Genomic DNA, 11,469 nt, shown 5'->3' with positions numbered 1-11,469 from the left:
TTATTTATATTTTCCTCATCAGTCATTGTTTTATTAGTCAAAAACTGGTTTACACGCAGATCTACTAAAAAATACAATTAGTCGGAAAGAATTCACTTAACAAAGTGCCATATGGCAGACCTCTTTTGGGGACAGTTTATTTTTATGGCTAAGTAGAAAGTACTGTGTTAACTTTGTAATCTTGACTTGTTTTAAACAAAGTAACATGAATCAAAGTAACATGAATTTTCTCTACAATATTTTCCTAGCAAAAAAAAAATACAATCGTATTGATAAAACTTATACAAATAATTTCTAATATAATTCTCAAATGTGAACTACAGATTTCTATAATAAAAACTGCAAATGAAAAATAGCCATTGCTTTTAAATTTCACCTCTATGATAAGTTAGAATTGTGACAATTCTATGATGTGTATTTCTTATTTTATTTGAAAAACTGAGTTACAGAAAGGAGAGAGAGATCCTCCATTTGCTGGTGTACTCCCAAATGGTCATAATGGTCATCGCTGAAACAGTCCAAAGCCTGGGACTCCATCTGGGTCTTTCACATGAGTACGGGGTCTCACAGAGTTTGAGCCATCATCCACTGCTACTTTCCTAGGCCATTAGTAGGAAGCTGGATTGGAAGTGGAGCAACAGGACATGAACCAGAGCCTATTTGGGATACTGGTTTTGCAGGCGGAGCCTAGTATGCTGTGCCACGGCACCAGCGCTATGACATTTTTTTAAAGATTTATTTATTTTTATTACAAAGGCAGATCTACAGAGAGGAGAGACAAAGATCTTCCATCCGCAGGGTCATTCCCGAAGTGGCTGTAATGGGCGGAGCTGAGCTGATCCAAAGCCAGGAGTCAGGAGTTTCTTCTGGGTCTCCCACAAGGATGCAGGGTCTCAAGGCGTTGGGCCAGCCTCTACTACTTTCCCAGGCCTTAATTGGGGCTGGATGGAAAGTGGAGCAACCAGGACATGAACCAGCACCTATGTGGGTTCCTGGAGCATGCAAGGTGAGTCTTTAGCCATAAGGCTATCATACGAGGCCCCCTATGACATCTACTTTTACTAAGGTATATTACCAACACAGTCATTTTAAAACTTACGTAACTAGATTTATTATTCAAACCTAGTTATATATAAAAAAAGCTAGCTTTTAAAAATTCAAATTGAAATCTGCAGCATAAAGCAAACGTATACTTCAGGATGCTTCATGAATGAGCCGTCAGGACACAGCAGCAATAGTGCACGTTACTAACTTAAGATTCTTGGAGCGCAAATTAATGTGTGGTGTCAGCTCACTTTGCTTATCATAGCTTCCACTTCAAAATGGAAAACTCGTCATTGAAAGGATCAAGTAAGTAAGGCTCCAAATCCATTAGAGGATAGTGGGCCAAATCGTTTTTCAAAGTGAAGGGCCATTTCCTGTGACTTAGTCCCTTTGCAAAAGGAAGGAAATGACAGCTATCATTTTCTTGTCCTCCAGTTTCTCCTCACTTTGATTCTTCACCTATAAGACTCAAGTTACTTTTCATAAATTATTTCCAGGTAAGCACACACAAATTTCATGATAATCACAGGAAAAGATTTTGTGTTTAACAACTCAGCTACAAACGAAGAACTATTACGGAACTTGACATGTAATCTCTAAGCCCCTAAGTGGTATACATATTAGCTGAATATCGCATAGTATTTCTTAAACGCCTAAATGAATAGATAGTGACAACAAGGCTACTGAGTACAGGCATTGAAAAATTATTTTAAAGACTAATAGTGTAAAAGTAATTGGGATGTTCATATTCAAAAGCATTTAGTGTCCAAACATACTAATCATTGCAGCTTTACTTAACAGTACATTCAAATTTTAGAAAAACTAATTTTTAAATTTTTTTTTCCTGGCAATAGCCTCTAAATTTGCACTTCCACCCCACAGTGTTCCTAAAAGATCTCTTTCATTCTGTAATGCGTCTTCGAAATAAAGTTCTTTGCCTGAACAAACAGATTTCTTTAAAGCTCTAATTACTTCTGGTGGCCCACTGGTAAACTGTTTAAGCCACTCTTGTGCCTCTTCTAGAGATTTCACTTCATCTGAAGACTGCAGGACCTCTTCAACCATTCCTATATTTAAAGCTTTTTGTGGATCCAGTCTGAGGGCTCCACTTAACACTTTGAGAGCTTGTCTACTGCCAATTATTTGAACAAGCCGGGAAGTACCACCCCAGCTTGGTATTATGCCCATCTCCTTATGGACAAATCTGATCTCACTGTCTGGAGTCATTAACCTGCAAAAGAAAGAAAGAAAAAAAGTCTTTGTAAATACACAAATATACTATAAGCAGCGTAATACCCATTCATGATCTGATGAAAAATCATCTAAGATCTAAAAGAAATATAGTTGGTATTGTGTCATAGTGGTTTAAGCACTGCTGGTTCAAGTCCAGGCTGCTCCACTTCCTATCCAACTACCTCCTAATGTGTGTGGGAAAGCAGCTAAAGGTAGGAGTCCAAGTTTTGTCCCATGATCTGTGTCCCCAGGATGCACATAAGTTGGATTGGAAGCAAAAATGCGACTCAGTACCAGGCATCTTGAGCAGAGCCTACCTCTGAAAACTATTTAGTAGCTGTCATATTTAATAAACTTTCCCTGATCCCCAAAATAGCTATGTGAGGTAAGTTAATATCTTCAATTTATAGATGAGAAACAGGCAACAGACCCTAAGCAGAACTCTTGCATTCCCTGGATCATTCTTCAAATGACCACAATGGCCAGGGTGGGGCCAGGCTGAAGCCAGATTATTCCAGGTCTCCCATTTGTCTGGCAGCGCCTTATACACTGGACCAACTTTTTTTGCTTCTCCCAGGCCATCAGCAGGGACTTGGACCAGAAGTGGGGCAGTTGCAGCTCAAACTTACACCCATATTGGGATGCTGGCACCGCAGGTGGTAGCTTTACCCAATATGACCGATTCCGGCCCCTACAGCCAGGATTTAAACCTAGGCTATAAACCCAGCTCACTGTATGGGCTCCTTCTTAACCTCATGACTCATACAGACGTTTGGCTAGACTAAGATGGAAGCAAGGATACCAGTAAGAAATTTGACAATGATTAGTGTTATACTGATAAATAGTGATTTTCTATAGTAGAGGTTCATTTTATCCAAATAGTTGCATTTTGATGGACAGAGTGATTAAAAAGCAATGTGGTACAATAAACAGGAGTTAATGTAAGAAAAAAATATGTGGAAACAATGAAAGGTTTAATATTTGCTAGTTAAATATTTGACAACTATCAATAACCTAATATGTAACTATACTGTTTAGGAACAATACCTATATATTTGGACTGACTGCCTCAATAACAAGCTTTCATTATGTTAATTTAATTTGGATTGAAATGTCAGAACTTTAATTTTTATGAAAAATCATGTCTTTCAAACTACTAAAATGATTTTTTTTTAGCTTTCTAAAATAAATGTTCAACTGCAGGTTGATTTCGTTTGTTATTACCACCAAAAAGGACTGAATTCTTTGCCCATTTAGTCAGGAGAAATATTCCAATAGAGTTTCTCACAGAAATCTTTTATCCACTGGGAAAATTCCCTTCAGTGAATAAATTCTACAAAGAAAAATGTGTTACAATTCTGAACAATTGCTTCTAGAGACGATCACAAAAAATAGAAACTTTCATTGGATAATTTTTAAATGAGAAGGAGGAAAGAATAAGAATCTTGGTCCAAAATTGTTAGAGAATGGCCTTGTTATGATGAATAGAAAACAATGTTAAGCATTAAGGAACAGAATTTGCAGGTAGGATGTATAATAGTGTTCAGAGAAGAATTTTTTAAGATTCAATTGAATCCTGTAAAGCTTCTAATGAAATCCATTAAATCTGTCTAAATTAACTACTGCTTTGAACACTGATGTTGGCTTAAAGTTACACCAACAAGGAAGAAAAGGATTGTGTCAGGAATAAATGCATACAGGATCAATTGAACATAATTTAAGACTTTAAAGACTTAATTTTGGTGTAACACAGGTGAGTTCGTACAACAAAGAGTGACTTAATGTGTTGTAACCGTGTTTACATTTGGGATTCTTGGCTTCTAAAGAAGATTCTGCAGCAATCCAGGATGGCTAAATAGGGTATAGCCACATTTTTTAAACTGCCCTGGAATATGAAAAGAACAAAGGAAACACTACATTTTAAGAAGTCCAAATGATGGCAATTTTTTGGCTTGGAAGCAAAAATAAAACAAAAAAATCCCAAAGAAAACTTAGCGGACAACAGGAGGAAGACAGCGACCCCACTGCAGCAAGCCAGCAGGCAGAAAGCTGCTGGCTGTGAGTCACCATCTTACCATTTCAAGGTAGGAGGAAACCACTGCATCCCTCTGCTCAAAGAGAGGGAATTCCACAGTCACACACTTTTACTTCTGGAGAACTGACTAGGGTCTGAGCCACTGCTGGACTGCGGCAGGAAAGCTGAGTTGGTTAGCTTTCCTTCCGTCCCTCAACAGCAGTGTCGTGCTCAGCAGCAGAAAGCCCCACAGCCTGTCTTTGTTCTCTTACCCGCATTGTAGTCAGGGTCATGTGTGGGGCAAAGGACACATCTCTGCATCCTGAAACTGGAACTGTTTTAGGCATCACCCCCAGAGCTATGTATCACTCTACGGAGGCCAGAGACTTGCCTTAGCTCCTGGAGGCTACCACCAGAAGCAGACCACCCTGTGAGATCCGAGTAATAACCCCACTATGCCCTGTAACACGAAGACTATAACAGTTTTTCTAAATTTCTTGGTGCCACTGGATTTCACCCAGTTGGCAAAGAAGGTTCTACCTGCATGTACACTAGATGGGCTGACATCAACTTAGGGACGCAGGAGACAGGAAGAAGCAAAATAGCGTGACACCTTCAAAAGAACGCAGTAATCTAGAATTACATCCTAAACTAAAAGAAATCTATGAAATGGCACATGTAGAATTCAAAATAATGATCACAAGGAAACTCAACAAGATGCAGGAGAATGACACACTAAAGACTGAGTAAATCAATATGTGACATGAGTGAAAATATTACTAAGAGAATAGAATTCATTAAGAAAAACAAAATAGACATTTGGGAGATTAAATATTCAATTAGAGGAATAGAAAATAAATTCAGGGTTTAATAGCAGAACAGATCAAGTGGAAGAAAGAATTTCTGACCTCGAAGACAAGAATTATGAAATAACCCAGACAAAAATAAAGATTAAAGAATGAAGACAGTCTATGTGAAATATGGGGGTACCATTACTCAACCAAAGATCCATATCATAGGTATTCCTGAAGCAGAAAAGGAAATAGTTGTTGAGCACCTGCTGAATGAAATAACAGTTGAACATTTCCCAGGTCTTGAAAGAGACATGGACATCAAGATACAGAAGCTCAAAGAACCCTGAGCAGATTCAACTAAGGAAGGCTTCTGCAATGGGTACTTTCCTTGAATTGTCAAAAGTTAAAGGGGAGAATAGTAGAGATAACTAAAAGCATCAAGTTACATACAAAAGAACCAGTTAGATTAACATCACATTTTTTAGCAGAAATTCAACCAGCTAGAATAGAGGAGGATGATATATTCAAGGTCTTAAAAGAAAAACCCTGCTACTCAACAACGTTACTTATCCTTTAAAAGTGAACAGAAATATTTTCCAGATAAGCAATAAAACAAAGAAAAACTCCACAGAAACAAAAAACAAAAAGACAAAATTCACCACCACCAGACTAGCCTTACAAGATACAACAAAAGCAGTGTTAGGAGGGAAATTTATAGCATCAAGTACTAACATAAAAAAATAATAACAGGAATATCTTAAATGAAAGATTTAATAATACATCTTGAATACTTAGAAAAATAAGAAAAAAAAGACAAACTAAACCAAGAAATAAATCAGAACACAAGTGAAAATAAACAAAAAACAAAGTTGTTTTTTGAGAAGATAAATAGATAAACGTCTAGCCAGACTAACAAAGAAAGAGATAAAAACTCAAATAAAATTACAAATGAAAGAATTACAGTAGATACCACTGATACACAAATAAGAAATTACCATGAATAATTATATGCTAATACACTGAGAAACTGAAGACACAGATACTTTCTTTTATTCATATAACATACCATGATTACATCAGGGAGATATAGACAACAAAACAGATCCACAAAAAGCAATGAGATTGGGGTCCAGCGTGGTAGCCTGGTGGCTAAAGTCCTTGCTTTGCATGTGTCAGGATCTCATCTGGGTGCCAGTTCATGTTGCAGCAACCCTGATTCCCATCCAGCTCCCTGCTTGTAGCCTGGGAAAACAGTTGAGGACAGCCCACGGTCTTTGGACCCTGTAGCCTTGCGAGAGACCCAGAAGAGGCTCCTGGCTCCTGCCTTCGGATTGACTCAGCTCCAGCCATTGCGGCCACTTGGGGAGTGAATTGGATGGAAGATCTTCCTCTCTGTCCTCCTCTCTATAATTCTAACTTTCCAATAAAAACATAAATAAAAATAATTCAACAACAGAAAAACAACCAGTTCAGCTGAGAAATGGGCAAAGAACTTAAAAAAAAAATACATATGGCTGATAAATATATGAAAAAGTGCTGAAAATCACTAGTCACCAGGGAAGTGCCAAGTCAAAACCTTGGTGAGGTATCGTCTTGTCTCTCAGAATGTCAGAACTCCAAAATGCAGAGTAACAAATGCTGGAGAGGAGCTACAGAGAGGAAAACGCACACTATTGCTGGGAATGTAAACTGGTGCAGCCACTGTAGAAAGCAATATGGAGACTTCTAAAAAACTACACAGACTTGCCATCGGACCCAGCAGCCCTACCACTGGGTATACACCCAAAAGATTCAAACACAATGAATCAGTTACCTGCACCATCACATTCACAGCAGCACTGTTCACAACAGCCAGAATTTAATCAGCCCCGTGTCCATCATCCAATGAATAAAGTATGGTGTATTTACACACTAAAATGTCGTTCAGCTACAAAACAGAATGAAATTCTACCATTTGCAAAGACTTGCATTCCACTGGATAACATCATGTTGAATGGAATAAGCCAGACCCAGAATGAGACCCGGAATGAGAAATACTGCATCTTCTGTCTTACATATGGAAGCTAAAATTTCAAAAACAATCATAAAAGAGAGGAATGTCTGTATGGATCAATATCACTACAAATAGTTTTGTAAAATATTGTTTTATACCTTCGTCAAACCAATGAATAAGTATTACTGTTTGAGTGAAAAGGTCATTTTCCCATTCAATTAGTGCTTGTACCCATGGTCTGTATTTCCATTAATCTAACATCTTTTTGACTCATTAACCTCTTTATTTGTTGACATATTGTTCACAATCATACCACCCTGAATATGCCCAATCTTGTACTACTTTGGTAAAAAAAAAAAAAAACTTTTCTTTTTTGCTGTAATGCACACTTAAAATGTTATTGCAATAACTAAAAAATAGTGACAATAGGAAAGACAGAAGGAAAGTGGATATAGGACATGAGGAAGGGAATATCATTATGAATTCAATGTGCTTTTTAAACGTTGTATTTACTTAAAAAACAAAAGATTCTTATCATTCTCGGATAGGTTTGCTCCTTTTGCTCCATCTTATGAGATAACAGATACATATACGTAATGGTTGCACTACTTCACATTCCCACAAACAGTGTATTAGGGTACCTTATTCTCCACATCCTTATGAACATTTATTTGCAAATTTGCATGATGGCCATTCTACCTGGGATGTGGCAAAAACTTCACTGTGCTTTTTTATTTGCATTTCTCTGATATTTACTCAATTCTGAGCATTTTTTCATATGTCTGTTGGCCATTTGAATCTCATCCTTTGAAAAACGTTCATGCGGGCCCGGCACGGTAACCTAGGGGTTGAAGTCCTCGCCTTGAATGCACCAGGATCCCATATGGGTGCTTGTTCTACTCCTGGCAGCCCATCCAGCTCCCTGCTTGTGGCCTGGGAAAGCAGTTAAGGATGGCCCAAAGCCTTGGTACCCTGCCAACCACGTGGGAGACCTAGAGGAGGCTCCTGGCTCCTGGCTACAGATCTGCTCAACTCCGGCCGGCTGTTCGTGCTGCTAAGGGAGTGAATCATCAGATGGAAGATCTTCCTTTCTGTCTCTCCTCCTCTCTGTATATCTGCCTTTCAAGTAAAAAAAGAAAGAAAAATGTTCATGCCCCTTGCCCAATTCCTAACTGTATTGTTTGTTTTGTTATTGTTGAGTTTCTGAGCTCCTTATATTCTGGAAATTAATTCTTCATTAAATGTATAGTTTACAATTATTTTCTCTCATTCTGTTGGCTGCCTGGTCACTTTGTTTCGTTGCTGTGATTAAGCTTCTTAGCTTGATGTACTCCCCTTTCTCTATTTTTGGTTTTATTGCCTATGATTCTGGGATCTTATCTAAGAAGTCTATATCTATCTGAACCTTAATGCACTGTGAGTTGATTTTTATATAAGATGTAAGGTAACAGTGTTGTTTCATATTTCTGCAAGTGGAGTTCTAATTTTACCAAAACCATTTGTTGAAGGGACTGTTCTCTCTTTTTAGCTAATTTTTCAAAGGTTAGTTGGTTGTAGGAATGTGGAGCGTCATTGAGTACATTGATGACAATGTCACTGAGTAAATTTTAGGTAACTTCTCTAAACTTAACCAAGATACAAAGTATCTAAATATATGCTTAAAGAAGGAATTTATCTGTTATGCAGAATACTATGAAGAATCCTGGCATTCCTTGGAATGAATGTGTGTGTGTGTGTGTGTGTGTGTGTGTATATATATGTATATATGTATATACACCAGACACCACACACACACATATATATTCTTAGAATACAATGAAAGCAATTGATGGTGGATGATAACTGAAAGGAACTGATAAAGTTAAAGGGAAATCAGCTAGAGAAACTTGTATTAACTTGTCACTTCCTTGTAACTGGCGCTAGGACTGTATTTCATTCAATACACAATCCTTTTTACTAGCCTCTGACTTTAAAGAACGGTCGTTATTCTTGGTATGCAGTTTTTACAAAGGAGTGATGTTTAACAGTGCTGTTCAGCATTCTACGATCAGTTTCATCACCTTGTCGATCCTGTTACTTTTCTATAAATGCTTCCCCTTTTCCGAGGCTGAGAGGTTACAACAGCCCAAGGGGCTGCCTGAATATTGAACTTTATAGGTACTATGTTTTTCTCCTTTATATAGACTTACATCTATGGTAAAATTTATTAGAGTAGATATTAGTAATAAAGAGTAATAAAATAGAACTCTAAAACCATACAGTGATAAGACTGCCAGCACCACTACTCTTGCATGTTGTGGTCACTCTGGGGTAAGATAAATGTCACTTGAGCAATATTTCTGCGTTATAACATGACTGATAATGGAGATGGCCGTCAGGATTTACAGCCATGTGGCAGAGACGGTGGATTTGCTGGACAAGAGGACACAGTAAAATGTCATGAGACATTATCATGCCAGACAGAGTGGCATGTATTTTAAAATTTATGCATTTGAAATGAAAATCACCACTCAATATTTTCAAGCCACAACTGACTGCAAGTCACTGAAACTGCAGAGTGTGCGGCCATGGAAGATAAAGGAGAGTATGACAGCAACTGGTTATGGATAGTAATTAGCAAAATACGGAAAAAGACTAGAAAAATGGAACCATAATGAATATGCCTGACAAAAGCGGATGCTAAAAATTATGAAAGAGACAACAGTTCCAGAAAAGTTGGTCCACAATTAAACATGTTCCCTTTGGCAAGCTACCCTATAAGAGCATTGGTAAAATTACTGGAAACATCTGACAGACAGCAGTACTTTCAGATACCTCATAACAAAGAAAATAAATTATCTAATGACTCCAGACACATTACACTCCTAATTTATACAACAGCATATCGTGATAAACTAACAGTACTGGAAGATTAAGTTGTTTATTTTCCTATTTTGCTTTTCTTTTTTTTCCCTAAAACCTACTTATACTCAGGCACAGAAAAGGAATAAATGTGAAGAAAGATGGGAAAGGGCCCGGCACCGTGGCCTAGCGGCTAAAGTCCTCGCCTTGAACGCCCCGGGATCCCATATGGGCGCCGGTTCTAATCCAGGCAGCCCCACTTCCCATCCAGCTCCCTGCTTGTGGCCTGGGAAAGCAGTTGAGGACGGCCCAAAGCTTTGGGGCCCTGCACCCGCGTGGGAGACCCGGAAGAGGTTCCAGGTTCCCGGCTTCGGATCGGCGCGCATCGGCCCGTTGCGGCTCACTTGGGGAGTGAATCATCGGACGGAAGATCTTCCTCTCTGTCTCTCCTCCTCTGTGTATATCTGGCTGTAATAAAATGAATAAATCTTAAAAAAAAAAAAAAAAGAAAGATGGGAAAGTTTCATAAGTGGTTTAGAAACGACTTGCACATTTCAAATTAGAGAGTTTTCATGTTCTCCAAATGATCTGTAAAGTCTCTTTTTTACTTACTTTTATGTAGAGAGCTTTTCAATATAGTAAGGCACTTACATATATATCAGAACTTAACAAATTACATAAATACATAATTCTTAAAACTATACATGTATATATATTAAAGTCTAATATATCACTACATGCATTTCAGGGCAAAGTGATGATGGGTTTAATCCCTCATATAAATTATTTCTTAAAGTAATATATCTAAAGCCAATGACGATTGTGAACTCACAGAGAAACACAGTAGCATCCTAATGCAATCTGTGCTGATGCCAGCAGAGGGCACTATAACATGCACTGACCAATTATTTTCATTGTTTACAAGAATCTAGTAAGCCTGAGTTTTTATAAATTGTCCTATATACTAAAAAGTATCCCAAAATTCCTATTATTTGAGTACAAAAGGCATACCTTCATAAATTGAAACATGAATCAAAAATTTGAAAAAAAACCACAAAAATTTACTCCTTTGCATAGAGTAGCTTAATCTTTTATCATACTATTTTACTACCATAAGAATACATTTTGTGGGCCCGGCACAGTCACCTAGTGGCTAAAGCCCTCGCCTTGAACGTGCCGGGATCCCATATGGGCACCGGTTCTAATCCCAACTGCTCCCCTTCCATCCAGCTCCCTGCTTGTGGCCTGGGAAAGCAGTCGAGGACAGCCCAAAGCCTTGGGACCCTGCACCCCGTGTGGGAGACCTGGAGGAAGTTCCTGGCTCCCGGCTTTGGATCGGCGCAGCACCAGCCGTTGTGGCCACTTGGGGAGTGAATCATCAGACGGAAGATCTTCCTCTCTATCTGTCCTCCTCTCTGTATATATCTGACTTTGTAATAAAAATAAATAAATCTTGAAAAAAAAAGAATCCATTTTGTAAAGTTGATAAAAAGTATTTAATCTTTATCTTATGAAGCCATACAAAACATTACAGTCTTGTTGGAATTACA

The 11,469-nt window shown here is 38.1% G+C and overlaps 1 protein-coding gene across 1 annotated transcript in view; it reads right to left on the bottom strand.

Annotated features, from left to right (window-relative positions):
• Positions 1-408: 408 nt before the first annotated feature.
• ECHDC1 (ethylmalonyl-CoA decarboxylase 1) overlaps positions 409-11,469 on the bottom strand; it is a 28,622-nt gene continuing 17,561 nt past the window's right edge. The window contains exons 6-7 of the mRNA XM_058677379.1: positions 1,063-2,275; positions 409-980 (exon numbers count right to left, since the gene is read on the bottom strand). Of these exons, the coding sequence (XP_058533362.1) occupies positions 1,867-2,275 (409 nt within the window). The 3' untranslated portion in view covers positions 409-980; positions 1,063-1,866. The remainder of the gene's footprint in view (positions 981-1,062; positions 2,276-11,469) is intronic.

The sequence above is a fragment of the Ochotona princeps genome, chromosome 1 (genome assembly GCF_030435755.1).
Source record: "Ochotona princeps isolate mOchPri1 chromosome 1, mOchPri1.hap1, whole genome shotgun sequence".
Taxonomy (NCBI): domain Eukaryota; kingdom Metazoa; phylum Chordata; class Mammalia; order Lagomorpha; family Ochotonidae; genus Ochotona; species Ochotona princeps.
The sequence above is the reverse complement of the archived record's forward strand: the minus strand, read 5'-3'. Positions and strand labels throughout refer to the sequence as shown.